The sequence below is a fragment of the Limtongia smithiae genome (assembly GCF_038497785.1).
Source record: "Limtongia smithiae strain NRRL Y-17922 unplaced genomic scaffold V1518scaffold_9, whole genome shotgun sequence".
Lineage (NCBI taxonomy): Eukaryota > Fungi > Ascomycota > Lipomycetes > Lipomycetales > Lipomycetaceae > Limtongia > Limtongia smithiae.
In genome coordinates this window covers 412,017-439,431 of record NW_027117630.1, presented here as the reverse complement: position 1 = coordinate 439,431, position 27,415 = coordinate 412,017, and the positions used below count along the sequence as shown (strand labels likewise).

General features: G+C 54.8%; 12 protein-coding genes across 12 annotated transcripts; 5 read left to right on the top strand and 7 right to left on the bottom strand.

Moving 5' to 3' along the window:
- Positions 1–7: 7 nt before the first annotated feature.
- Positions 8–1,451, bottom strand: V1518DRAFT_419716 (pyridoxal phosphate-dependent transferase). The gene has a single exon (XM_066904835.1). The coding sequence runs from the start codon at positions 1,402–1,404 to the stop codon at positions 157–159; it is 1,248 nt and encodes a 415-aa protein (XP_066758518.1). The 5' UTR covers positions 1,405–1,451; the 3' UTR covers positions 8–156.
- A 118-nt stretch (positions 1,452–1,569) lies between these two features.
- V1518DRAFT_419714 (Metallo-dependent phosphatase-like protein) lies at positions 1,570–2,386 on the top strand. The gene is made up of 3 exons (XM_066904834.1): positions 1,570–1,678; positions 1,746–1,760; positions 1,826–2,386. The coding sequence occupies exons 1-3, from the start codon at positions 1,631–1,633 to the stop codon at positions 2,324–2,326; spliced, it is 564 nt and encodes a 187-aa protein (XP_066758517.1). The 5' UTR covers positions 1,570–1,630; the 3' UTR covers positions 2,327–2,386.
- Positions 2,328–3,329, bottom strand: V1518DRAFT_419712 (uncharacterized protein). Its single transcript, XM_066904833.1, has 2 exons — positions 2,679–3,329; positions 2,328–2,622 (listed from the first exon to the last, which is right to left on the bottom strand). Exons 1-2 carry the CDS (start codon positions 3,233–3,235, stop codon positions 2,397–2,399), a joined length of 783 nt encoding a protein of 260 aa, XP_066758516.1. The 5' UTR covers positions 3,236–3,329; the 3' UTR covers positions 2,328–2,396.
- A 5-nt stretch (positions 3,330–3,334) lies between these two features.
- Positions 3,335–4,969, bottom strand: V1518DRAFT_419711 (uncharacterized protein). The gene has a single exon (XM_066904832.1). The coding sequence runs from the start codon at positions 4,855–4,857 to the stop codon at positions 3,607–3,609; it is 1,251 nt and encodes a 416-aa protein (XP_066758515.1). The 5' UTR covers positions 4,858–4,969; the 3' UTR covers positions 3,335–3,606.
- A 563-nt stretch (positions 4,970–5,532) lies between these two features.
- On the bottom strand, positions 5,533–7,300 carry V1518DRAFT_419709 (uncharacterized protein). The gene has a single exon (XM_066904831.1). It carries the CDS (start codon positions 7,200–7,202, stop codon positions 5,835–5,837), a length of 1,368 nt encoding a protein of 455 aa, XP_066758514.1. The 5' UTR covers positions 7,203–7,300; the 3' UTR covers positions 5,533–5,834.
- A 227-nt stretch (positions 7,301–7,527) lies between these two features.
- Positions 7,528–8,716, top strand: V1518DRAFT_428501 (uncharacterized protein; the record flags this gene model as incomplete). The annotated part of the gene is made up of 3 exons (XM_066906093.1): positions 7,528–8,513; positions 8,551–8,633; positions 8,691–8,716. 3 exons carry the CDS (start codon positions 7,528–7,530, stop codon positions 8,714–8,716), a joined length of 1,095 nt encoding a protein of 364 aa, XP_066758513.1.
- Positions 8,717–8,975: 259 nt separating this feature from the next.
- V1518DRAFT_366556 (uncharacterized protein) lies at positions 8,976–9,737 on the top strand (the record flags this gene model as incomplete). The annotated part of the gene is made up of 1 exon (XM_066901232.1): positions 8,976–9,737. A coding segment is annotated over one exon (762 nt), but the record flags the coding sequence as incomplete, so codon positions are not given.
- A 1,149-nt stretch (positions 9,738–10,886) lies between these two features.
- Positions 10,887–13,003, bottom strand: V1518DRAFT_419702 (aspartic peptidase domain-containing protein). The gene has a single exon (XM_066904830.1). The coding sequence runs from the start codon at positions 12,742–12,744 to the stop codon at positions 11,044–11,046; it is 1,701 nt and encodes a 566-aa protein (XP_066758511.1). The 5' UTR covers positions 12,745–13,003; the 3' UTR covers positions 10,887–11,043.
- A 3,332-nt stretch (positions 13,004–16,335) lies between these two features.
- V1518DRAFT_375593 (PalH/RIM21) lies at positions 16,336–17,190 on the bottom strand (the record flags this gene model as incomplete). The annotated part of the gene is made up of 1 exon (XM_066901512.1): positions 16,336–17,190. A coding segment is annotated over one exon (855 nt), but the record flags the coding sequence as incomplete, so codon positions are not given.
- A 798-nt stretch (positions 17,191–17,988) lies between these two features.
- Positions 17,989–21,478, bottom strand: V1518DRAFT_419696 (uncharacterized protein). Its single transcript, XM_066904829.1, has one exon. The coding sequence runs from the start codon at positions 21,108–21,110 to the stop codon at positions 18,225–18,227; it is 2,886 nt and encodes a 961-aa protein (XP_066758509.1). The 5' UTR covers positions 21,111–21,478; the 3' UTR covers positions 17,989–18,224.
- A 39-nt stretch (positions 21,479–21,517) lies between these two features.
- On the top strand, positions 21,518–22,627 carry V1518DRAFT_419695 (uncharacterized protein). The gene has a single exon (XM_066904828.1). It carries the CDS (start codon positions 21,854–21,856, stop codon positions 22,475–22,477), a length of 624 nt encoding a protein of 207 aa, XP_066758508.1. The 5' UTR covers positions 21,518–21,853; the 3' UTR covers positions 22,478–22,627.
- A 1,957-nt stretch (positions 22,628–24,584) lies between these two features.
- V1518DRAFT_406555 (uncharacterized protein) lies at positions 24,585–27,408 on the top strand (the record flags this gene model as incomplete). The annotated part of the gene is made up of 4 exons (XM_066901955.1): positions 24,585–24,592; positions 24,643–25,144; positions 25,196–25,348; positions 25,402–27,408. 4 exons carry the CDS (start codon positions 24,585–24,587, stop codon positions 27,406–27,408), a joined length of 2,670 nt encoding a protein of 889 aa, XP_066758507.1.
- Between the last annotated feature and the right edge of the window lie 7 nt (positions 27,409–27,415).

Sequence of the window (27,415 nt, the reverse complement as noted above, 5' to 3'; positions counted from 1 at the left end):
GAAAGTCTTACAAATCAGACGGAACTTGACTGCCCTTCCTAGTAACCAAAGAACATTCATTTTTAGATCCGTAAACTAAAACCACAGTGTATGATTCTGATCTGAAGTGTAGATGTGGACATGACTAGGAGGATGACGGGGAGGAGTGTACAACGATTACGCCTTGAGAGCGTCAAGAGCGTCCTTGATGGCGGCCAGAGCCTGATCAAAGTCGTCGCGGGCCTCGCCAATGGCGGATACACCCATGTGACCAATTCTGAAGTACTTGGTCGCGATGTCCTTGTGCAGACCGCCAGCGAGGACGATGTTCTTGGCGGCAACGAGGGGCAAGAATTGCGCGGGAGTGATGTTCTCGGGCAGGTAGACCGCGGTCATGCCGTGAGCGCGAGCACCCTCGCGGACAGCGACCTGCTTGAGACCCATGTCGGCAATGGCAGCCTTGATGCGGTTGGAGGTGTGCGCATGGGCGGCAAAGCGGCCCTCGAGCGGGGTCGCAAGGATCTGCTCAAGCGACGCCCGGAGAGCATGGATGTTCTGCACCGGAGGGGTCGAGAAGTACGCAGCCTTGCGGGACTCGTAGGCCTGCATGACAGGGAGCCACTTGGGGATGGAGGCGTAGTACGAGGTGCAAGGCGCTTTGCGGGTTCTGACAGCCTCGAGGGCACGGCCGGATGCGATAAAGATGGAAAGACCTGCGGGGACGCCAATAGCCTTCTGCGGAGCGGTCAGGACGAGGTCAAGGTCCCAGTCGTCGAAGCGGATCTCCTCGACGCCGACGGAGCACACGCCATCGACGATGACGAGGGTCTCCGGGGACACGCGCCGGACAAGGGCAGAAATGGCAGGAACATCCGAAAGCACGCCAGTCGAGGTGTCGACGTGGGTGATAGTGACAGCCTTGTACTTCTTCTCCTTTAGCGCAGCCTCGATGGCGTCAAAGGGAACGATGTCGCCGAGAGGTGCGCGCAGCTGAGTAGGAACACCACCATAGACGGTAATGCAGTCCGCGAGGGAGTCGGCGAAGAATCCGGTAGTCAGAACGAGAACGTCCTCGCCGGGCTCGATGAGGTTCGCGGCGACAAAGTCCCAGCCCAGGGTACCCGCACCAGCGATGGCGAACGGCTGCGCGGCGGTGTTGGTGTTGAAGAACAGCTGCCGCAGCAACGCCAGGGCGTCAGCAAAAACGTGCACAAATTGCGTTGACACGTGCGACTCCGATGGTGTGGCCATGGCCTGTAGCACCTCATCAGTGAACTCGACGGGGCCGGGCACCAGCGTCAGCGGGTGGGCAGCCTGCATGGAGGGGTGCGACACAGGCTTGGTTGCGGCGGTCGTAGCGGCGTCCGACACGGTGGCGGCGACCTGTGAAGAGACCTGTTGCAAACGCATCATTGTGTTCGGCATTGCGTGCTGGCGGAGTGTGGAAGACGAGATGGGGGATGAGGATGCTGAGCGGGATTGGGAAAGAAAGAATAATTCGTGCGACTGAGAGCAAAATCTGCGGTGCCACGTGACAGATAGCATAAGCGTCGCGGCCGCGCGCAGTTTGCGCGCCCTCTTTACCCACCCCCAACCAGTCCCGGTCACGGTAACCCCATCTTCACAACCTCCACCCGCCTTTGCAACCATCATGCTTGTGCTTGCGATTGGCGACCTTCATATACCCGACCGGGCAATGGTGCGTTGGTCCTTTGTTCCACAAATTACATGCTGCGTGAAAGGAAATGCTAACATTGTCATCGTAGGAGCTGCCACCAAAAGTACGCGCGACGACGCATCATCCCCAATACCACTCTGAACAACTCGCTAACATACCTGGTCGCAGTTCCGTAAGCTTCTGGCACCGGGCAAAATCTCGCAGATCCTGTGTCTCGGCAACCTTACTGACCGCGAGACGTACGACTTCCTGCGCTCGGTGTCACCCGACCTACAGATCGTCAAGGGTGAATTCGACCTCTCGCTCTCTCTTCCTCTCTCCAAAGTTGTTACACATGGAAGCTTGCGTATTGGCTTCACGCACGGTCACACGATCGTCCCGCCTAACGACTCGGACGCGCTGCTCATTGCCGCGCGGCAGATGGACGTCGACGTCTTCATCTGGGGCGGTACCCACCGCTTTGAGGCATACGAACTCGAGGGCAAGTTTTTCATCAACCCCGGTTCTGCCACTGGCGCGCTGTCGAGTGGGTGGTGGGCCGAGGGCGAGAAGCCGGTGCCATCGTTCGTCCTCATGGACGTTCAGGGCGCCGTGCTCGTCCTCTACGTGTATCAGTACATCGACGGCGAGGTCAAGGTAGAGAAGGTCAGCTACCGCAAGGGCGCGTAACTGTGTATTATATAAATGTCTTTTGTATCTATCTGTCTAATACATTGCGTATTCAACATGTCACGGTGCTCTAGATGAATTGACCACCGTCAATCTGCACCGCCTGACCAGTGATGCTGTCGTTCTTTGCGAGCATGACAAACACCAGTGCACAGTTCTCGAGCGTCGTCTCTGTCTTCAGCACAGTCCCGGAAATAATCTGGTTCAGTCTTTCACGACCGAACATGAGACCCCATTCCGTGGGCAGCACGCCAGGCTTAACAGCGTTGACGCGAATCTTCGGTCCCTGGTGTTGTCTGCATTATCGATGTTAGCGAACAGTTGGTAACTGCATTAAGCAATGAAAACTTACGCGAGACAGCGCATGAGGTGCAGGTTCGCTGCCTTGGACACACAATACGCAAGCGACGAACCGGCAGCATTCTCGCCCGCGACGGAGCTAGTCATGATGAAGAACCCACCGTCCTCATTTTTCTCCATGACCGGCTTCGCCTCCCGCAGGAGCACAAACGGGCTCTTCACATTCACCGCGAAACACCGATCAAAGTCCTCGATCCTCGGCGCGTTCAGGTCCGCGATATCGCTGAACCGTGTCCACCCCGCGTTGGCAATCACGCCGTTCAGCGTCAATCCCCATGACACGGCGAGCTCAATAGACTCGCGCACCAGACGCACGTTGTCAGCTTCCTCGGCGCAGTCAGCGCAGATCAAGCCGAAGTGTTGCGTCGGGTATTTTGTCTGCAACCCCGCGAGAGTCGTGTGTGCGCGCGACGTTGAGACCGCACTGGGTGACGAGTGGTTAAGCACTATGTGGCAGCCCTCGGCCGCGAATGCGTCAGCGAGTACGGCCCCGAGGCCGGCGGACGAGCCGGAGATCAGGACGACCTTGTTTTCGAGACTGTAGACCATCGTAATGTGGCAAAAATATTGGAAAGTGAAAAGTCCAAACCACGGCAGTTATTCCGCTATCTGCGGAGTCCAGGACGTCATCACTGTCCTTACTTATCAGCTCGGCATTGTGTGTTTTAACTAACCTACTTAACTTGCAACCACTTCGTCAACCTCCACTTATCAATTTTCGTCATCATCATACACACAAAGAGCTAACATATACATACACATACATCATTCATTTTACATGAGACAGCGGTACAAATAAAGCCCGTAAATCTGCGTTGATATATGATGGTTTAACATGTGACTTTGAGAGTCGTAATTTCAAGTTTGTAATTTTGAAGAAATGGCGGTGAATAGAGAGATTGAGAAAAAAAATAGCTTCCTCAGTTGAAGTTCGCGAGAATTCGAATACCAGAACCCAGCGGCCGCGCGCGCTGCTGCGCTTGCGCCTGACCTACCATTCGTTTGAACTTGACCACGGAGGGCATCCGCGCCGCTAACTCGGCGTCTTCATCCTCCGAGACACAGTCCTCGCCGGGGAAGAGATGCCCGCGCGGGTCACGCTTGAGAGACTCGGCGGCCATGTGGTCGAGATCGACGTCGATCTGCTTGCGCTTCAGGAGACTTGAAAGATGAGCTGTTGACGGAGGAGGGGGAGGAGGGGCTGCTGATGGTATCACCGCGACTGGGGCTGGCGACGCCAGGAGTGACTGTTGTAGTAGCGGCAGTTGTTGTGTATGTGTGGCATCGAGTTGCTGCACGGCATTCGGCGCGATTGTTGCCGCGATAGTAGTGTTATCGCCGGCACCGGTTACTGAGAGAGGCGAGATGGTATCAGGCACGTGCCGCGGAACATGATCGTTGCTGTTGCTGGCCGACGCATTGGGGGCCGGCGGAGTTGTAGAAGTCGAAGCGGCAGCGGCGGCGGGGGCGGCAGCGGTGATAGCATTCTGCTGGTGAAGTAATGACGGCGTGCTCCAGATACCAGACGCCGCGGCATAGTCGCTCTTCACCGCTAGATCGGTAAACGGGCTCGGGCCGGCCGCAGCAGACATCATCATATGCTTGCGGTGCCGTAGCGCACCGAGGCCAATGTCATCTTGATCCTCCTCTTCGAGCTCTGTGCCACACGACTGTGCCGCGTTATCATGTGAAGTGAACTCACGCGCATGGGAAATGCGGCAGTGGTTGATGAATCCTTGCGCAGAGCCGAATGTTGTGCGTGAACAGTCGGGGCACACCAGGCGCACTAGGATGCCGTCTTGTCGGCGGTAGATGCAACCGTGAGGTAGGGGGTTGCCGCCGACCGTGGTCTCAGCGTACTGTGGAAGGTGCATACGTCCAGCGAGCGAAGGAACGCGTGGCCGCGCGGCGGAGCCAGAGGTCTGTGTGGGGACGGGGGAGGGCGTGAAGGCGGAGGAAGAGGAAGGAGAAATCGCGGAGGAACATGTGGCGCTAGCTGACCTGCCGGCAGCTGCCTCGTCGTGGCTCTCGGGTATGACCTCGCCGTCTTCGTTGAGCCGTCGGTATCGCCGGTCGGGCAGCAGGTAACGTGCATAGCGGCGGGCAAAGTCGTCCGGCGCATCGGTGTCATCAAGAACCTTGCCTGCACAGCGGCGCAGCTGGACCATCATGACATGGACCTTGGCGATCTCGTCTTCGATACACGAGAGCTCGCGATGTTTGAGCAGGATCTCAAGGTCAAACTGGCGCCGGATGACGTCTGCGGCGCGGGCCGCCGCGGCGTCGGTCGTGGCCGAGGCGATGGGCATCTGTTGGCCGCAGGAAGACGCGGCAACAGGTGAGAGCGGGTCCGAGCCAGCGGAGGATGCGGGCGAGGGCGCGGCGGAAGCGGAGGCGGAGACAGAGGCAGAGGCTAGGACGGAGGCGGTTTCGTCGGGGGAGGAGGAGGAGGAGCGGCGGTCGCGGATGTCGTCTGATGAGCCCGAAGCAGACCGGCGGTGGCGGGTGTGTGCGTGGGCGGTCATTAGGGGTATCTGGGGATTGGCGGACGGTGCAGAAGGGATGGCGGGCGGCGAGGAAGGGCGGAAGGGCAGAGAATGACGAGGAGCGAAGGGGCGCGCCGTTTAGCGGACACGGCGGCGGCGCGTCAGTTCGCCGGGAGGAACCCCAACCCCTTTCACGCGCCACGGCCAGCCCCAGCTGCGCCACGGCGGCGTGCGCACTTTGGGGTCCCTGTCCATGGGATACCCGGCCTACGCTGCGCTCATCGGGCGGCAGCCCCTGCGGCCCTCAGCGCAGCTCCCTAGCACAGCAACGTGGCCGCTGGTCTCGCCACGCCGCACCGCCAACGCACCGCCTCGCCGCAGCCCTTGCCCTATCTCGTCACCAGCCACCCCCCGAGCAAACTCTATCTAGCCCGCCTAGTTGAGCACCCCCTGACGTCAGGCCCGCTCGCGCTCTTCGGCTCCGGTTATCGCTTGCGCTCGCGCCTGATCTGATCTTCGCCCGCGTTGGACTCTCTCGATGTAGCTATGACACTTCCTATCTTCTCCGCTCCGCAGCAAACTCACCACAGCACAGCAGCAGCCACAATTCCACAACCACAGCCAGTCGTTCTTACGCGCATCATAGTCTAAGTCTGCCACACTCATCCTCCAGTGCGCACGTGCGTGCGTCGCTTAGCCGTGCGCTTCCCTCCCCTCGCCGCTTTCACTGCTGCGACACCTCCAGCGCGCACGTCTGCGGTCTCCTCGCTGTCACGGTATACCTGCATCTTCCCGCGCTTTGCCAGCTTTGTTCCTTCCACTGTCACTGTCGAGGCAACAGTCTTGGGTCGCGACAGCCCTTCTGCTGTTGTCGTTCCCCGGTGGACACTGCGTTGCAGCCCCTTCGGCGGCGGCATAGCCACGCGTGGTCCGCCAGCTTTAAATATCGACTTGCTCGGTCCTGCTGTCGTCATCTCGTTAGCTCTATTGGACACTTCGCATGCGCCCACTACAACGGAAGAAAAAAATTGATGCAAACCGTGTGCACGAGCTCCCTCGCGACTCTGAGTGAGCGGCGACAAGTCGACAGACGACGCTGAGAACTGCGACGACGACGACAATGGCGCTGATGACGCGTGCTCTATCTCTTCTTCTAGCTCCTTGCTCATCGCCACCGCAGCTTTCTCAGCGTCGCGATGGCTCTGCGGCGTTGACACGGCGCGTGGTCCACTGCCCTTGACTGTCAGCCCGTATACTACGTCAATGCTGACACTTCTGTTTCTGTTCTTGCGCGGCGCAGCAGTCGCCGTTGCTGTGGCTCCGTATCCCCCCGATGCAAGTTCATCTGAGCTGATGCTCATCTCCGCAAGCCGCGCGTCCAAAGAGCTGACTGTCGGTATACGTTCTGGGGGAATCTCCTCCGGCTGGCTTTGGATTCTGACTCTCCGTCCCGGTGGGCCTCTCTTCTTCGGCTTAGGGTTGTCTTCGACAGGCTCCGCGTACTCAGGGTCAGAATCGGGTATCACTGTCTCCGGACGAATCGCTGTTGCTACGGAGATCTCTGTACTGTCAAAAGTAGAATTGTTGACATGTTCTGAGAGAACTCGTCGTCGTTTCGGATCGTGCAACTTCTTCTGCGTTGTGTCACCACTCATTGCCGTGCTCAGCTTCTCGGCATTACTAGCACGTTGTCGTTCCCGCCGTCTCTGTACTAACTCCTGGCCGGGCGACGGCGAAGACACATCCGCCTGCGCCCCTGCGTCGTCGTCGTCTCCTCCGTAATCAAACTGCTCTAATTCATCGTCGTCTTCGTAGTCGCTTCGTGCACGTTTAATAACGGTCTTCAAGAATTCGTTGTGCTGCTTTACCGATGCCACATCGCGCAAAGCCTTGCCTCGGCGCGAGTATGTGATCTTTGGAGTGCGGTGTGCGGTCGTGAACGCGCGCGCGACGCGTATGTCTGTGCCAAACGAGACGTCCGTGTTCGCTGGCGGCTTCGCTCTTCGATCCGTCATGACTGTGGCATCCATTATTAGAGTCTCATATCGCGTCTCTACTGATACCTACAGCATAAACTACTAATTCACTGGGGGCACAGAGCGTGCGTAAGATCGCAGGGCACTTGCTCGGTCGCTTGATTCGCGCAGACACGTCGCGAGCGTTGGTAAGATACGGTACGACCAGGGTTAGGGCTGTGAGCCCCGCGTCCCCCAAAATTCATTTCCACTGATGCAGTCCAAGCCCTTTCTGAGATCGTCATCGATTGAAGTGTAAGCTGCAGCGGTGTACACACACAGTTATACACATTCCGGCCTGCTGTTCCCGCCACCATTCGTCACTCTCGTCGCAATTGCAATGGAGCCTCTACTGAGCGTAACCACGAATACCGAGCTTCACGCTGCGGTGCAAAGCATCATGTTCCATTTCACCGGCAACATCGAGCTCGCGCGCACCGACGTGGCCAACATAGCGCCGCTCACGGTGTACGGAATGGGCACGAATCTCAACAAAACCGTTAGTATTGTCGAGGTCGGCATCCGCTCGCTGCTGGCGAGCTACCCTCACTCGACGGTGTACCAATACAACCTCGCGTCGATCGTGGAGCGCCAAGTGACCGTCAACGCCTCTGGTAAAGTTGTCTACGTCGACGATGTCAAGAAATGTAAAATGGACGATGGCAATGGGAAGGCCAAGAAACGCAAAAAACGGAGCCGAGCGCGTGCTCTTAAGAAATCGAAGAAGCGACAGATGTATCGCGAACTATCCCCCGAATCAAAAGCGATGCGGCGCGCGGAAATCAACGAGAAGATTGCATTGCAGAAAGGCGGAAAGGCGAGCAATTCAGCCACAAACACACGTCCTCAAAATCAGACTAGAAAGGGCACTGCATCGGCGAATCCACCTGTGGAGGCAGTCCATGCTATAGGGGCGGACACCGCAGCGGAGACCAACACTGAGTCGCTAGAACTGGAGACTGCAGAATCGGCGCAAGAGGCTGCAATAGAAGCTACAACAGAGGTGCTTACAGCGGAATCTGCGACCGAGATACTAGCAGAATCAGCCACAGAACCCTCAGCATTGAGAACGACAGGATCTGCAGCAGAATTCACGATCGAACCTACAGAAGTGGTGGACATCGAGCTCTCAGGTGAAGAACACACCGGCGAGGACGACGACGAGGACGACGGTTTTGCAGACAAGAAAACCCCTAAAGGGAAGAAGCAGAGCATTGAAGTCAACGACAATGACGAGAACGACACGGACAACGGTTATGGCGACGAGTATGACGAGAACGGCGAGGATTTGAAGTGGTCTGGTTCCCTTTATTTCTTTCTACGTCAGTGCGAAGATACTAGTTGGATACTAACGCGAGCGCAGGCACCACGTTGCTTGCTTGACGGTGATCATCTCTTTCGAAAAGCTGTATAAGCAGGGCTACACCGAACAGGAGCGCAAAGGCAGTAAGTTCCATATCACGTTTTTGTTCTATCCTCCGCTCATACTGATAATATATCCAGCATCTGCTATTGAAAGCTCGCCTTAATCACAGCAACTCACAGATCACATGACACCCGTGACTGTTTTAGCGTATTCGCGTTAGGGTTTGGATCTATTTTTGGGTTTTCAGGAGCGAAAAGTATGACGGTGGCCGGGGAACGTAGGGGTTAGCGTGCCTGTGCGGTCGCTGTTCAGCCTTCTCAGGCTTTTTCTCTCGATCTCTTCCGATCCACGCCTCTCACGAATCCAGCAGCAGCAACAGCTAGCGGCGGACCGCAATGGCCCCTCAGTCGCAACCAAAGCCTCCGACACACAATACCGTCCTTTTTCGCGTACGTCTTTGGCCAACAGGCGCGCCGGGCGACTCCGCCTCGCCTGTACTCCATACGCCGGTGTTGGCATGCACCCTATCGCGGACGACCGGTATGCCGATCTTGCCTGCCGGCGCGCGAGATCCATTCATTCAGCTCCTGGGACTGTCCGATGGCCGCGCCGTCGCATTACTCGTGGACAACACTGCGGTGCGCTCGCAGCGTCAACTTAACCATCTCATTGCAATCGGGCGATTCGGGGGTCATCCGGCGCTGTGCCCGATCACGGAGAAGCGTGGAGTAGAGTCGCTCCTGTCCGCGTGCCACAAGCGGAAGATGCTTGTTCTCGACGCATTATATCTCGATGACGACGACAGCACCGACGACGAGGACTCAGCCACTACGTCGGATAGCGACAGCGTTGTTGCGCGGCGCTCTTCTTCCTCGTCCTCTTTGTCAGTTCTGAAGAAATTTTCCCTACGACGGCAGAAGTCACAAAAGCAGCCTAAGCTTGCCTCATCCTTCCCCGACATGGACGGTGCGACAGCGCTGGATACGGTTGAGTTACTCGTTCAAGCTGGCATTTATGTTCCCCGCAGTCTGGCTCGGCAAGCCGCTACCGTCGCCGCTGGATTGCAGTATATGCCGGAAGAACTTCAGCAACGTGCATTCGCGACTACTGGTGGGGACATCTCGCCGGATCGCATGTCGCAGGTCTCCATCAACACCGTCGCGTCTTCTGCGTCTTCATCTTCGCTCAGCACACTCGGCGACACCGACATAATAGCGTCGCAGTGGGATGCTGCGGTGTACTCCGTCGGGTGCCCAAAATATATTGTGCAGCGACAGGTCTCGCCGGCGCTGCTACAACAGTCATGGTACGGTGTGAACCAAGGTCATCGTCGAGTGGGATCATCTGCATCTGGGGCGTCCGACACGCCTCGACGACTGGCACTAATCTACGAGGAGGATGAGGAGTGAAAGAGGATCATGGTTGCTGGGCATATTTCCATCGTCGCGCTCGGAGTTATTGTTGTGGTTTGCTTGAAAAAATTGCTTGAAGAAGGAGGTGTTTGTTGACTGTTGTAATGTGTAATGCCAAATCTAATATGATCGCACAAATATTCATCAAGGCAGGAGACATAAAATGAAGGAAATTCAGAACCTTGCACATCATACGTATGTACGCGCGTCAAAGGGGCGAAAATGTGACAGAGGAGGACAGAACGCGAAGGGCGGATGCGGAATCGCGTTTCGGCTGCCCGCTTCGGGTCGTTGTCCCTCTTGCGTCCCCCATTGCGATGTGCAATCACGCAAACGAATAATGTAAAAAAAACGGGCGACTTTCTCCGGCTGCCAGCCGTATGTGCGAAGGTGTGCCCGTCGCCGTGCGTGTGAGTGCGTGCTGAGGTGGCCGTATGCCATGCCGTGCGTGTTGCTGCCAAAAATACACAGAGCAGCCGCATCAGCAGTCACGGTCTGCTTCAAGAGGACAGGGGCTATGCATGTACAAGACAGCTCCGCTGCAGACGCGGGCAGGGTCGTTGGCTAGGCCCTTGACGCCGACATTCTAGGTTTCGTATCGGGCCTAGTTACCAAAAATACATGAAATTAAGTGATAGTTCAAAACTGTAAATGTAATCTCGGACGTTAATCTAAGCAAGTTAGGTTTGTGCTTCCGCGGTGTTGAGTGTCAAACTGTCAAAAGTGCCCCCTGCAATCATGTCTTAAAGCGCCGAACATAGATACGTTGCAGCCGCTAGTCCCCCTTAATTAGCAGTCACGTGATTCGCGTACTAATCAGCCGGCGTAGGTATGTCTCATAAATTTGACGCCAAGATAATAAATTCTCCCGGGATGCTGGCAGTATAGGTGGGAAGGCTTTCCACTTTGGAAAGGGGCGGGTTCATTTGACTTAGTTTTATTTCAACAAGAACCCCTATATCACAATCCCTAGATACAACTATAGTCCTCATATTTAACACAGATGTATGACTTACACAATATTTTACGGTCATCAGGCGTAAGAGCAAAAATCTATAGATTGGGTTATGTTACAAGCTTAGAAACTTGCAAGGGCGACTGCGACAACGGAGAGAACGCCGCTCAGGTAAACTGTGAACGGAGAAACTGTTACCGAGACAGCGCCGCTGGAAGATGACGACGTTGCTGTGGATGATGAGGACTGTGTGGATGTTGGTGACGAGGACTTGGTCGTGTGTGCGACGGACGAGGTTGCATTCGCGCTGGAGGTCATAGTCGCGGTCGCGCCAGAAGCCCCAGTGGTGGAGGAATCGCTGCCGTGATTGCGCTGCGACGTGGAGGTGATCGTCGTCGTAGCAGAGAAATCCGACGTCGTGAAGCCGCCGCCAAAGCCAGGTTCAAGGAAACCACCACTACTCTGAGCGGATACTGTCGCCTCGGAGCTATCGCCTGTTGCAGTCGCAGTCACAGCGCCGGGAATCGTACTATTGATCGCCACGATATCCGAATCGGTCTCATCGAACACCGTCTGCGCCAACCCAATGACGTCGTTGGAGAGGTCATAAACAACGTACGCGGACCGCAGGAAGACGTCGCCGAGGATGCTCACGCCAATGTCTGTGTTTGGCAGCATGCCGAAAATGCACGCCGACTCACCGTTCGTAAAGCGTGCGACATTGCCGTCGGTATCAGTGAGCTCAAACAAGAACTCGCTAACCAGCACGGCGATGGTCACACCTCCGAAATCAAAGTTGACCGTCGCATCACTGTCGCCGGAGGAGCAGTATGAGATATAATAGCCATACTGCGAGTAGTAGGTCGCGCCTGCCGACGTTGCGATGGTGGAGACAAGCTCAGAAGACAGGTAAGCAAGGGTTGTGCCAGAGTCAAGAAGGACGGCTTGGCTCAAGTCGGACGCGATAGTCGAGGTGACGTTGCTCGAGTCAGTCGCGCTGACACCATTGAGCGTGACATAGAACTCGGTCGGCGAGGTATCACCATCGGAGGTGATGATATCAAGCTGCACAAGCTCACCGGAGTATTTCTTGCGGTCAACTCCGCCAAACAAAATGCTGCCGGTCGACGAATCAAGACTGTTCAGCCACAGCGAGTATGCCATGGTATTGATGTGTCCCTCGGAATAGAGCAACGCTGGCAAGTTCTTGTACTCGTACGAAGAGCCGTACTCAACTGCGATCGCCTCGTTCGCAGGGTATCCGATACCCATGATGCCGGTCGTCGCATTTCCAGAGGTCGCGATGCCAAACGTCAAGTTCGTTAGCGTGACACCCCCGATCTCGAAGTCGTCTGTAACATAGTCGCCTTTGGAATACGATCCATCACCATAGGCAATGTAGAAGCGGCTGTTGCTGAAGGCATACGTCGTCGAGTCGTCCGGCTCGAAGATGCCTGTGGTCGAGCATGGATCGTCTGACTCCTGGCATACCTCGTTCTCGCCAGACTCAACCCAGACGTCTGACGAGCCGGTATCGATCTGCAACCGCAGCGACTGACCGGGCGAGCCAATCGTCACGTTCGTATAATAGAGGTATTCGGCATTGTCGAGTACCTGCAGCACGGTGTTGGCGACGTCGTCGGCGCGCTTACCCAGGCGCTGTGCGATCCGGCGCACGAGACGTGCGCGCGACGGATTCGGGTCTCGCGGCGACCGCTTGGCCCGCGCAATGTCGAAGCGCACGTAGCCGTCTGCTACGGCTGTATTTGCCAGGTGGAGAAGCAGCAGCGTGAGCGCTATCAGCGCCGCAGGTAGCCGGAGCATATTGTGTGTAGGGTGAGGCGAAGGAGGTGGGCGGCGAGAAGGGGACGTGCAAGACAGGTGCCGCAGGTGCCGCAAAAGAATGCACGAACGAGAAACGAGCGAGGAGCAACGAGGAAGCGAGGGAGGAGCGAATAAGGAGTTGTTGAGGAGGAGACGCGGATGGCGACAGGAGGGCGAAAGGACAAGAGAACGAATGCCTCCGTCTTCTTGGCTGGCGTTTGAGGGAAAGAGAAAGTGGTGACGACGCCTTTCTGGGCGGCCGCATCACCATTCGGTCTTCACACGCACTTCCTCACGTCGTCCATCCAACACGCACACCACGCCGCGCTATGATCCTCTCGGCACAGCCTCTCGCCTCCTCTCGGTAGCGAGCCAAGGCTACTGCTGCCGCACTCACGTCGTTATTGCCGTCGACCTGGCGGCCGGACACCCGTTCTCCCCTTGCTCGGGTGTCGCCAAACGCCATACTACATGCGAAACGCGCTCCCCTCCGCTCAATCCCGCTCCATACCTCCGCGCAACAACGACGTGCACGCGTAGGCGAAGCTTTTTTTTCGGGGCGCTATGAGTGGCGTGCGCTGAATCTTCGTCGAGGACGAGGGGTTAATGCTGGCGACGCGGCCAGTCGTGCCGCGGGCTGTGCGGCCACCGCGACGACGACGGCGACGGCGACGACGTGGACATCCAGCACGTCCTCGCTCTCTGCTCTCCGCCGCCTCGGCATGCGTGTACAACATAGCACATAGCAGAAATTTCGTCGTCCTTCCCGCTGCTACTTCACCACCGAATCGTCTGGGTCCTCGGCACCACGTGAAACACCTTGGCCTGCTGCCGAGCGTGTCTGAGTCGTGGGTCCGTCGCGTTGCATCAGGCGGCGTCAGCGTGGCGTCCCTCGTGCGGTGGCTGGAGCGTGTGACCAGGAGTCTACAATTCAGCTGACGTGGCTGGTGCCTACTCCCGGCCAGGGGGTCCGGCCTAGCGAGGAGGCTGCACAGCCTCATTCTCATGTGATCCCGCCTGACCCCGCGTGAATACAGTCATCGGCGTGTGACCCCGTAATTCTCTGCCTATACCCTGTCCGCGCGTCAACGCCCCGGCAGACACTCCCAACCAACTCCGAGCTCCAGCAATCTGCATCAATGGCGACTGCGATCCTCGCAGCGGTCACTGCCACCACCTCCGCGCTGCTTTGCATGGCATATTAACTCGTTGGCAAATCTACTGCGACTTTGACGCACATCCATAGATGTGCTGTTGGCCGCAGCGTAAGCTCAGGGATCGTCTACCTGTGATATTGCCACTTGGCGTGCCTGTGTGTGTGCACTGCTGTTTTCTTCTGTTCTTGCCTGCCCCACTGGAAAGAGGAGTACTACTATCAGGACTACTACAGCGCTCTGCAAGCTCACAGAGTCCTTGCAAGTAGTTGTTTTTTGGATTGACGGCGTACAGTGTAGGAACGCGACAAACTTTTTTAAACGTGTGCTGAGCGCAGGTGTGCACCCCACCTCAGGACTCCGTCTTTCTACCCTGCAAACTGCAAAAAAGAAGAGCACCTACGATTCCAGCATGGTCTCCCACTGCAGTACTAAGTAGGCCCAAAGAAGGTTAACAAGTGTTGATCGGACGGGGAACTGTGCTTTCTCCTTGGTATGGCCCTTCCTGCTCTTAGTTCTCTTACGTGCCGTAATGAAGCGTCGACAAGAAGCTCGACCGCTTATCAGTCTCATAATATACCGTCGCTAACATTCCCATACCTGCTCAATTATGCAACACCAATCCACCTAAGCACATAAACAAAACGAAGAAAGCTTTCAACGCCGTACTCGCAACCACAAAAACTTGTACAAACATTCCTACGGAGCCCGGCCGACATTATTCACCCTTCCACCTCTCAGATCACCGCGCAGGTCATCGAGGTTGTTGACCTGTCGTTTTTGCGGCATTATGGTCAGCTTCCTCATCACCCGCCACCGTCACGATCCAGTCGCGCGTCCCGGTAACTCCCTCCAACACGCGTCGCTGCATGGTGCCGTCCGTCGGCACAAGTATGCCTCTCCCCTCTCGCCTGCAGTTGTCAACCACCGTCCTGTCCTGTGAAGGCACAGGCTGCGTCCGTGAAGTCTCAGTAGTTGCTACCGCTGCACCGCCGCTCTTCTCGTCCCAGTAGTCCCCGTCGTCAAAGCCGTCGATCTTGGAGAACACTGGCGGCGGGGTATCATGATGGCTCGTGGCAGCGGACTGGCTATTCATGACGACTTCTGAATTTGCGCCGTCCCCATAGACAAAATATTCATCATCATCGTCATCATCGTCATCATCGTCGTCACCGTCCTCTCTGTCTTCACCGTAGTCGTACAAATCGTCGTCATGCCGTGCGTCGTAGTCGTGGAACCGCTGCATATGCCGACCATCGCTATGTCCAGAACTAATAGGCCATGCATTCGTCGTCGTCGGCACAGCAGCTGGCGTTGCCGCCCCAGAAATGCGCACGTTGTCGCTAAAGGACACACTCGGCACTGGTGAGTCCCGCACGAGTCCCGCGGCGCTCATCGTGGCTACCACTCCACCCGCATGTGCCACGACTGTGCAAGAGCCGGGTACATTTGTTATCCCAGTTACCGCTGCTGACGAAGGTCCTCGACCACTGCTGTCGTTGCTCTGGCTCGTACACCCCCGTGGCACTGGCGATGAATGCGAAAGCGACATCGGCGACGAAGAATGCATGGATCGCGAAAGTCCACGTTTCAATGGATGCACGTGCCGCACGCGAATATCGCCGACATCAACAATGCTTGATGAATTGACGCGGTAGCTCGTCGCGCTCGTTCCTGTCGTGGCACGCGACAAAGGGCGGCCTCCTGATGGCGGCCGACCAAATAGCAGAGCGCGCCCACTCCCAATCAAGCCCATCAAGCTCGTGCCAATACCACCGGATGTACTATTGTTGTTATTACTGCTTCGGATCGCGTCAACCCCACCGGAGAGTCCGAGACGGTTAGTGTCCGAGTCGAATAGCGACCGGCCATGCGCTTTCCGCTGCCGCCGTCGTCGACGACCACGAAGACGGCCTATGCCGCGGCTTGAATCACTTAGTTGATCGCTCGGAACGTCACCGTCGTAGTACTCGTCATCCTCGTCCTCTTCGTCGTGATAGATGTCGTGCATATATCGTCGGTTGTAACCAGACCCTGTGAATTCACCTCCCCGTCTCGCCATCTGCTCATGGCTCCGAGAGAGCGTATCAGCATTGCTACTCTCGAACGACCCGGCCCTCGGCTGCTGTTCTTGTTGTTGTGACTGCGGTCGCTGAGCTTGCCCGTGGAATCGGAGCCCACCGAACACGTCAAACGCCGATTGAGTGTGGCCCCGTGCGCCAGCTTCGCCGTCTCCACGCGCCCGTCTGTTCTGTTCTCGCCGCTGTCGCCGAGACCGCGCAGAATCATGTGCTCGCCCACCCCGGCTAGTGCCCGTCTCGAGCATCTCCTCCTCAAACACCTGTCGTCCAAGCACTCCGCTCTCCTGGTCTTTGCCTTCCAGGTACTCAATGCGCTCAACCCATTCCCACACGACAACACTCGCCGCGGCTGACCCGACCCAACGCACGAAATCGCCCCAGCCGGAAATCCATTGCCGCGAGATATCGAGAAGGAAAAAGATAATCGACGTTAGCATAGCCGTAAATGACACGATTGCTAGAAGCAGATTTTTCGGGTGAAATGCGTACGCGCGCTTCGAGATTGAGTAATATGCCACGTACGCGCAGTAGAGCAGCGATAGCACAATCTGAAACAAATAAGCAAGTGCCGGAATCGCGTCTCGGAATGACTTGTCGTCCTCCTTCGTCGGCAGAAAGCTTTTCAGCGACCAGAACACTGTGTCCACAACGATCAAAGCCAAACCAAGCCACTTAATAACTTGCTTCTCTCTTCGCCGAGGAAATAACCGAATCAAGGTCTGCACCTGCGCAAGCCATATAAACACGTCCGAAATCACCCGCAAAACCTTCAGCGTCACTCCATCCTCAAGATAGCTGCGAATCTCCTCCGCACTCTCATACCCTAGATCGTACTGCGACTTTAATATATCCGTTGTGCGAGATATTGCATATGTCACCGATATTGCAACCGATAATGTCGCTAATTTCTGCAAATATGGTCGCGGCTGTGGCGTTAAAAGTAGCATTAATAGTAACAACCATGCCAGCACGTTTGTGCCTGCAAGTGTATACGCTATTGGCACCACTGACGAGTAAAACGGAGTTTTTAAACTCGCAGCCGTGGTCGATGCTGAAGCAAACGAAGATATACTAGTAGCGCAGTTGGGAGTGAACACGCCAGTGGGTGAGATCGTCTGTGTCGTGGTTGGAAGCACAAGAACGCCAGCTGGAAGCGTGAACTTAGTACATAGTGGTGTATGAGTCACCGTCGTCGTCGGATTGCGCCACATCGTCTAGCAGACTGTGTAAGATATTAGAATATGTTGCGGTATTATACTGTGCGAGCTTGGGATATCACATACGTAGCGGTTAGTGCAGAAAACTAGTTACGGGAATCCTGTTCGTGCTGGCTTTGCCACCGCCTCTAGATAATAGCGACTGCTGCTCCGGAACAATATTCAAGTCGGTACCCTGTGTCGCCACGTAGTGATTCAGTGCGTGATATCCGTAACTTATGCAGATGTTCTACGTCGTGGATCTAGTTGTGCTATCGTTCTGTTGTCGCTGGCATCAGAAGAGTAGGTTGTCGCGCCGCTTTGTCGTCTCGAGCCTTATACGCCAGAATAGACAACGACGAACCCGTTCAATCCTTGAAATCCTTGAAGGCGCTCTAAAAAAGCAGGAAGTTCGGGTACTTCTCGCTTAAAATTTCTGGATCTCCAAGCGTGATAGAAATCCACTTCTATGCGACTTCGAGCTTTCCTTATCACGCCTTGCAGGTACCCGCACAGTCGTTGCCGTAAATCTCGTCTATAAAATTGAAGATACTTTACTGGAAAAGTATTTAAACCGAATATCGTGTGTCGGAGTCGATAGCAGGCATGCCAAAAGCGTGAGAACACGTTGGTTCGGTGGCTCTACCAAGCTCGCGATGGCGTATAGCTGCGTCGTCGCAGCGCTCGGACGCACAGCGAGGGGTCGTTTGAGTTCCCGCTCTTCACACGTTCGGTGCAGCCGGCGCCCTGAGTTCTAGAAGACCGCGCCAACTACCGCCTGCAACATCATCGCCGCTCGCTACAACCGACCGATAAAACCATCCTAATTGTATTTCCTGTGTGTCGCATGTCAAACACTCGAGCTTATATACAGAGCACCTCGCAAACTGGTATGAACAAAACCAACATTTAACCACAGAGAATCGCTCCTAGCATACCGTCGCATAACTAAGCCAAACCAAATCAACTCAATTCAATTCACAAAGAAAACCATTGGTAAGAAAATATACAAAAGAACCACCAAAGAAACAAAAAAGCATCTTTTAAGATTATGCGCCAGAGCTACCATATTTCAGTGTCCACTCCTCAAATGCTTTCAATCCCTCATTCGAAACGCTGGGCCTGATCGTCTTCAGACTGGCAACAAAATCGCTAAACTGAACTGGTCGAATCTCCTCTCTTGGCGTCGACAACAAAGCTTCGCCAAGTGAGCGAAGAGGACCCATAGCTGCGTCTTTCGCAAGAGCAGTAAGATCGGATCCAGAAAAGCCCTCGGTCAAGTCAACGAGCTCGCCAACTTCCTTTCCAGTCATATCGTACTTTTGATGCTGGAGCAACGCTAGGATCTGACGCTTGCGTGTCTCCGGCTCGGGAAGTGGAATATACTGACGTCTCACAAATCGACGTCGGGCAGCTTCGTCGATAGCCCATGGCAAATTCGTCGCAGCAAGAACCAAGACCCGTTGGGCGTCGCCGTCACCATGGTCGCGGCCAGCTGCAGCATGCGCAAGGTCGCTCCACTTCACCAGAAATTCAGTCTTTATGCGCCGCGAAGCTTCATGCTCGCCGGTGTCTGCTCGAGAAGATAGCAGTGAGTCAATTTCGTCGACGAAGATAATAGACGGTGCCAATGCCTTTGCCAAGGCAAACAGAGCTCGAACAAGCTTTTCACTCTCACCGAGATACTTGGATGTCAACGACGACGCAGAAATAGAGAAAAAGGTACTCTGTGACTCAGTAGCAACGGCTCTTGCCAGCATTGTTTTGCCAGTACCTGGAGGTCCGAACAAAAGCATGCCGCGTGCAGGTTCACGTAAACCTTTGAACAAATCCGGACGTAGGAACGGGTAGACCACAGTCTCTTTCAGGCTAGTCTTCGCTTGCTCAAGACCAGCTATGTCATCCCAATGAACTTCGTCACCCTTCACAACGATCTCGTTGATAATTTGTCGCGCCGCGGTTTCGTCAACACCCTTAAGATTGCTTAGTGCTGTATTCATGCGCGTATTCCAAGCCTGGCGCTCGGGATCTGGCGTGTCAGGAAGAAAAGGTGGCGGTGAAGCCTTCGACGGAACAGCAGCACCAGTTTGCTCCAGCGTTACCAGCTCATGTTTCCGTTGCGGCATCGGCGCAACCAACACGGGCTTCGCCTTGGTTCCTCCCGATGCTCGAGCTGGCGACACGCGACGTGCTTGACGGTCGTTAGCAGGAGTGGTGCTCTTTGGTCCACCGCCGTACGGTTGGTGAGGTTTACGCTCCCGCTCTCGTTCTCGCCCGTCTTTCGACGTTGCAAGTACAGCTGCAGTCATAGAATTGTTAGACCCAGACGTTGTTTGAGATGCGTTCGGAGTTAGCGATCCTGAACTCGACTGACGTGTTCTCGGTGCCTGTTGCGCTTGCTGGTCCCGAATAGTCTTCCAGGTTGGCGATGGTGACGAGCGATCTCTGCTGTTACTCTTCGAAAGCGCCGGCCGCAAGACAAATGGAAACGTCGACGGCGGCAAGGATTGGCATTCTGTTCTGATAGCCGGTGGAGGCGGGGCCGCAGGCGGAGGCGGAGAAGGAGGTAGGGAGGTTGGAGGCATAGACGCAAATGTATACGAATCATAAGGCAGCGAATTTTCGGCCGACGGACCATCCGACACCGGTGTGCTGTGCTGGCGTTCTGCAGAACGTTCTGACAAATCAGCTGTCATCAAAGGCGGTGGTGGTGGAGGCGGAGGTGTAGATGACATAGCCACGCTAGAAGTAAATGGGCTTACGTCTGGAACGTCAGCCGGAACCGCCACGCGGGGTATGCGGACCGGCACTGGCGGCGGAAGAGGCGAAATCAGTGGGCTTCTTCTTCCAAGAAACGGATTATTCGCTTTATGTTGCTGGTGCACAGCTGGCACAGCTGGCGATGGCGAGCGCGAGCTTGGAGGACTGTTCTGCAGGTAGGCTGCAGGCGGCAAGACCGCCGTCGGTGGGGAGACTTTTGGCGGTGTCCGCGGAGGAGAAAATGAAATCAGGGGAGGCGATAGTCGATTATTGTCTTGCTGGGAAGAAACATGCCGGGTCGGTTCGTGCAATAATGCTGGCGTAAAACTGGAAGCCGGGGCGGGACCTGCGGTAGCCGCTGTAGGAGCATCCGCCAACGACGTAGATGAGAAATTCTTAAAGGCGGTCTTCATGATTCTGTCCTCGTCAATCGATACGTCTGAGTTCTGCCGAGTAGTGTATGCTGGTGGTGGCGGTGCCCTCCATGCCGCGGTCGCCGCAGTGGCGGCAGATTGGCCTCCAAGACTTTTAGCGTTTCCAGACTTCGACTCCTTCTTCGACGGCTTCGGGGCACGAAGAGTCATCAGCATTGACTTCTTTGGCGGACTTGGGGCGCGGCGAAGATTGTCGGTACTCTTGGTAGAGCTCGGGATAGCACCTCCTGACAGTGAACGGGGAGTGGAAGGTCGTGCTTGTTTATTGTGCTTGCCCCAGTTCACCCAGCTGATACCGGACTGCTGCTGCTGCGGCTGCGGTTGCTGCTGAAGAGGGGAAGCCTGCGACTGTAATGCCTTCTGAGCCTGCTTCTCTAGCTCTTGATTCTTCTTGCGCTTCTCCAATCGGAGTTGCTCGTATACCGCGTTGAGTTCGCCTTCACTCAGGGCGTCACTTGTAAAGGTCTTCGCATAAGAAATAACTCTATCTTTGGACTGGCGTTCGATATCGACGATGCGTGCGTAAAGAGATATTTCCTGTGATGAAACTTGCGGGGTGTTGATGATCTTCGCACGGTCTTGCTCAATAAGCTCAAGCGTGGCGAGCCATCCTTCAAGCGCACCAGCAGGATTTCCCTGCGCATCCTCAAACATCGCGTTAATGAAGGAGTTGTAAGACTCGTCGCATACCCGCTGGAGGACAACCTCAGATGGAGACATCCGCTTGGACTTGATTGGCATCGTGGCTGCGTGGCGAGTGCGGCAGGCAAGACGAGAATAGAGGGCCGTGTTGGCCAGCCAGGGTGGCTATACAAAGTCAGGCACGTCGCGTCGCCTCACGTCACCTCACGAAAGGTAGACAAGCGGGCCGTAGAGGGCATGCAACGTAGACGACGGGCGAGCAATGTGTGCAAAGACGGATCAAGTGGAGGTCGAAAACGAAGTGGGGCGCCGGGGGAGCGGTGTGCGTGGAGGCAGGCAGGACCGGAAGACTGCGTACTGCTGCGTGCGCGATCAGTAGATAGTTTTGGCAGACGCGAGCAGGCGTCAACGGCCGACGATCTAATTACCCTCCTCAAAACAGATTACCCGGAGGATATGCGCGTGACCTAAATTAAGTACCGATGCTTAAATTAGAGCGCAGGGGGCAACATCGTGTCACATTCAATTTATGAGCTTGCGGATATGCTTTAAGACAAGTTATTAGTTACTTATTAGTATCGCTATGTACAGGAAAGACGCAACCTTGCGAACAGTGAACGCGAACGGCGGCAGTCCAGCGACTCCGGTCCGACAACTTTGATGTAATTAGACTGCCGACTCCTCCAAACCGGATATATGGTGAAAGTTAAGCCAAAGAAAGCAGAAAATACAAAAGACAAATATAAACTCCTCATGTCATGTAAAGTACAATTAAATTAAACTGCCTTGCAATATCTGCGTGAAGGCAGTGAAGAAGACGTCATAGCAGCACTCGTGATTCCATGCGGGGAAGCCGAAGTATAACAGGGCATGTGCACCGCACTGCAGCATCAGCCGCCCTGCTCTTCCCTCTCATCCCAAGTTGCCGCAGAACGAGCGAATCACACGCAGAGCGAGCGGCTGTAGTAGCTCACCATAGACGTGGAAGATCCGCGACGCTTGCGAGCGCCAGCAGCAGCGAGCAACGCCGCCTGGGTGTCTGCATCGAGAGTGGTGCTGGCGTCAGTGTCGTCAATGGCGTTGGACTCAACGCGTTCGAGCTCTGCGAACTGGGCCCGCTCAAGCTCGGCCTGGGACTGTCGCCGCGCGGCAGCGCGCTCAGCCTGCTTGACCTTGTGAGAGAAGGCGGAGGGCTTCGCCTCGGCGGGCATGTCTTGCTTCGGATCGGGGTTGAAGCGCGCAATGTACCCTTGGTAGTGCGTATGCCGCGTATAGGAGACGTCGTCTCTGTAGTAGTGGCCAAAAGCCATGGCTGCGAAGAGGTGTGCGGGTTGGCGGGAGTGGTAGTGTGCTGTAGAGAATGGTCCAGATGGCCGATTCGCGAGCAGGGCAGACTATATACGGGTAATGGGCGACGGAGGCAAGGGGAAGGGGATGGGACCGGGGGGGCGGTATGCAGCAGCTGACACGGCTATATAAGGAGCAGCAGGGCGTTGAGTCGCTCGTACGACGTGGCGTGCTGCGATGATGTTTTTTTATTTTGCGGCGGAAGGAGCAAGCGCTCGGGACGAGGCCGAGGCAGCGACGCAGGCGGCCCAGAGTCTGCGATGACGAGCCCCTGGCGACTTTGGCGGTGGACGCGGCCTCTGCGGCGTCGCAGCAGCTCTGCGCGGGGCTGGGGCCGGCCGTGCGGGTGCCCGCACCGCAGCACACATCGTGACATCGCCAAAGTCGCGCGCCGCCCCCTCCGACCAACCGCTTCCGTGCGGCCTACCTCTTCGCACAGATTCTTCTGTCCGGTCTGCGCAGCTGTGTCCGTGGACCTGTGTTCCGTGTTCAGTCTGTTCACATAACAGAAGCGAGTGCACTGCGCAGGGAGAGCTATAAACGCAAATATCCTCGCAAGTGGCGTCGCGTGTGTACACACAGGCCCACGCTAACGTGCGCCACGCTGGTCGCTGCGGAACGCCGAAGTCCGGCGTCGCTCGCCGACATCGCCCGGAATCGCATTACGTAGCCACCATCCCGTGACTGTGGTATGCGGCCCTCTCCCAGGTCACCGGACCTTCGCACAGTTGACGGTCTTTGTCACCACTTATGTCCGCTCTTGTGCACACCGGTGAGGCCGGAAGAGCTAGCCAAACGGAATGCGAGTGGTGGCCGGACTGCGAGAAGTTCGCTGTGCTGGCACTTTGGAGCCTCTAGCACTCTGCGACATCTTCTCGCTCCGTAAGCATGACTACCGCATTGCGCTCTCACACAGCCCTTTCTTCCCTACAACAGCGCCTGCCTCCCAGCGATAAATGGATTTTCCAGCGCCGAGATGGCGGGAGTCACTTGGAAAATCGCGAAATCTGGAGCTTGTCGTGGTCCCGTTTGAGAACTTCGCCGCCGGCGCCAACCCCTTCTAGAGACTACTGCACGGTCACATCATCGCCGTGTAACATCAGAGCACGTGCCGGCTCTTGCCCGTTCTGTTCACGAGCTGTTCACAACTCATAAGGTAGTTTCGATTTTCTTTATGTCGATTTCGAATACAAAAGCGGTCTTTGCCGATGCTCGCCAGTTGCATGTGTTTGGCTCGGTTAGAAGCGAACTTTGTTGCGAATTTGCTCTATGCGTTGGCATCGCGGACTGCATATACTCCGTATAGTAGTAGAGTGACGCAGTCGCATGCGGCGTGATCTTGCTTGCAGAGGCTCACATCTAACAGTCCCCTTTGCTTGAAGCGGCTCGCACATACATATTGCTGCAGTAATATATGTGTTTCAAGCTGTCGCATGGTACGTCAGACGCTCGTATCATCAGCTGTAACAGCTAATTTCTAGCTTCCCACACCGCTTTGTCAGCGTGTTGGAGGAGGTGACAGTTTGCAGTTTACGCGTGTGCTGACGGGTGACCAACGTGTGACCAACGCGTAACCGGGCACAAGTGTCACGTGATCTCGCGTCGTTTGTTTACTTACTGCTCTACGCGCGCTTTTGCTGTGTCTGCCAGCTGTCTTTACACCTCGTGTTTCAAGCATCCTGATTTCAGCTCAGTATGCATTACGATCGGCTTGAATCTTCACTTAGTTTACTAGTGTCTTCACCGCATCCTGTCTTGCTGTCGAAGACATTAGATGTTCTCGACAAGACCCCGCAAGCATGTATTAGGCAGTGGGCCCTGCTGCACGACTGCTGTCGGAAGCCTCTTTTGCGCGAGGTGTCGCAGGCTCTGGAATATGATTGCGATGGACTTGCAGTGCTGACGAGATTGTGTATATACTGAACGTGTTGGCTACTCATTCGTGTGTCCGCGACTGACAAGATCTGAAGGCTGCTCGGAGCATTTGCGCGACGCATTTTTGACAGCGTACCCAACCCAACTAGACCATTTTTTGCGGCTGGCAACCTCTAGCGAACAATCCTATTTAAAGGTGATTTTATTGAATTTTAAGCCTGTTGCCGAAGCACGAATGTTAACTTAGCAGTGAAGTACTCCCCTGTCTGCTTTGCGCTTCTATCCCACGAACTGCCATCCAGTATACCTGCCCCAGCTTCTTTATCAGATTTTGTTACCAAGAGATTTATTATGTTTCTGTAGGTGTTTTGATCAGGCGTTTCATTTCTACTCTGCTAACAATTACTAGTATTCAAAATCCCGACTTCACAGCGTTGCAAAACTTCTTTTCACTGCTATCTCATGGTTGCAAACAATTCGTCTCTCACCTCCCGCGCAAACATATAGACGATCTTCACAAATGCTTGGGCGCTGCGCTTCTCAACAGTGACACTGGTGTACTTCTTGCAGCTTTAGCATGCATTGCTCGGCTTGCGCCCGATGAATCAGGCGTGAAAAGCTACAGCACTGATCTTCTCTCTGGACCAAAATGCCTCAAAGTGTTGCGCTTAACTGGAGATATGGTTGCTGCGGCCTGCTCTCTGTCTCCCGACAGCACATTGACTGTACACGAGCACGATGATTTGGTACAGCACAATGCGACTATAGTGCTCATGGCCATCGACATCAGCAAGGCGGTTGACAGAGACAGCTTGCGATCGTGGATTTCAAGTAAGCTTGGTATCCAGCTGCGGAACAAAGTGGTTGAAAAGTACAAAAGTCGTTACATAAATCCTGCAATTACCAACGCAGTATGTTCATGTTATCCTTGTGTATTTCATGTGCGCGCTAACCAATTGCAGACTATGCAGTATATTGCATTTCTTCACTCCGTTGATCCGGAAGTCAGCGAATTGCAATTATTGCTGGACAGCCATTTGAGTCCAGGACCTGACCACAATGGTGATGTACAGCGCTACGTTGCTCTTGGCGATCTCTGGCGATACTTGAAAAGTGTCAGTTAATCGTATTACATGGTGCATTGGCAATGATTGCTGACTTCTCGCAGTGCAAAGTTGTTCCTGAAGGATACATGAGATATCTCAAGTCAGCTTATCAATTTATCACGACCGCGCCAGCACTTGACTCTTTGACATGTGCAAAATTACTAGCACTGGACGGTCTTATCAGCACGACGCTGGACATGGTAGCTCCTTCGTCGACACTGAAATCACCATACAACGATAGTCTAGCAGAATATTTCAATACGTTCGAGTTTGCCAGCTTCATCGCACGCCTGAAAGCTGAGAGTACGATCGATTCGTCCCAGCATTTTTCTTCAATCCTGCCATCTCGCATGCAACGATTGAAATGCAAGTTACTGATGATACCGCTAAATGTGGCTTCGTCAACATCTTTAGAGGCCGGTACTATGCATCACTTGAACGGGAAACTGTTGGCCATGATTTGTCACCAGGACTGTAAATTTACTCAAGTGCCACCTGGAGATAGTTACTCTATCCCGGTACTACAGCTTATCGAGCATCCCGCAACGCAAGCACCGAGGCAGCTTTCGCATTCGGTCGATTGGCGCGCGAAGCTTTTCAGTGATCTTGAGCAGGATACGTTTAGGCACCACGAGTCCATGGTCACCTTTTTTACACGTCTATGTCGAGACCTGGAAAGTCGATGTAACACAGCCGAGTTACCTGTCCAGGGCCTTGAAGTGAAAATAGGACAGCTTGAAGATGAGAACTACAAATTGACAACGGAAATGCACGACACAATGAATACGATCAAATCCTATGAAAGAGAAGCCGAGGAGCTTCGGTCACTTGTCTCGGGGATCACTGGCGATTTGCATCACAGTAACGATCGTTGTCAGCAATTAGCTTCTGAGAACATACAACTTCGAGACGAAATATCGCGCATCACAACTGCCGCGCAGATGACTGTGGATCGTGAGAAGCAAGCATTTGATAAGAAAATAGAAGACGACCAACATGACCACTTTTCACGCGTCTCTGTGCTTCAAGAGCGGATCGAAGGTCTCGAGAAGTTGGTCGACAACTTGAAGAAAACCAGAGATGATTTACAGGTGCAAAATCATAAGCTGGATAACGACAAAGCCCATCTCACGGATCACATCATCGAATTAGAAACAGAACGACGTGAACTAGAAGTTACAGCGAGCGAGCGAAACGTGCGAGTCAACGGATTACTGCAAACCGTGAGTACTATGGAGAACTTCAATACGCAGTTGCAAGACAAATCAACACGGGAAGTCGAGCAATTGCAAATTATCAATAAAGATATCACTCGCCGACTAGAACACGAAACGGCAAAGTCCAGAGAGCTCACTAGCTCGGTTGACAGTCTTCGGCTGGAACTCACTAACGCGGTCATGAGACTGGAAAAGGAGGCACGGCAAATGGAGAGACAGCATTCCGAACGCATGCAACAAGTTAGCAACCAAAGCATACATACAGTTGATGGGTTGCAAGCACAGCTTTCAGAGGCCACACGCAGAGCGAAGGTGTCCGCAGATACGGCCAGGCAAGCCATCGACGCTTACCGAACTAAGCTGAAATCTACTCAACAGAAGTCTTTAGCCTTGGTCAACGAACTGCAGGCGCGTGTTGCATGGATGGCAGAGAATGAACAAAGTCTAAAGGCTGAGCTCGATCGAGTAAAGAAATTCAGTAAGAAATTGATGTCGCTCATGGAGTTAAATATGGAGAACGAGTTACTGGAGCCAGCACGACATATGCAATCGTCGACTAACTTCCAGCATACACTGGATGACACGAATATCAGTCTTGATTCAAACATACAAGACGATCTTTTACTCCACACGCCAGGCAGTCAATTATCTCAGGAGTCTGCAGCATCCGTAAAGACGAAGAACGACGCATTGACACTGGAAACAGGTTGCAGAGAGCAAGGACTCACGGAAATTGCAGACAAATTTTTGAATCAGCCACAGAAATTGTCGCCTCAACGGCCCATTAGAACGCCTCACGAAGCCCCTACAAGCTCGCCGGCTGGGAAGAGTGGAGCCGATAAAGAAAATTAGCTCTCTG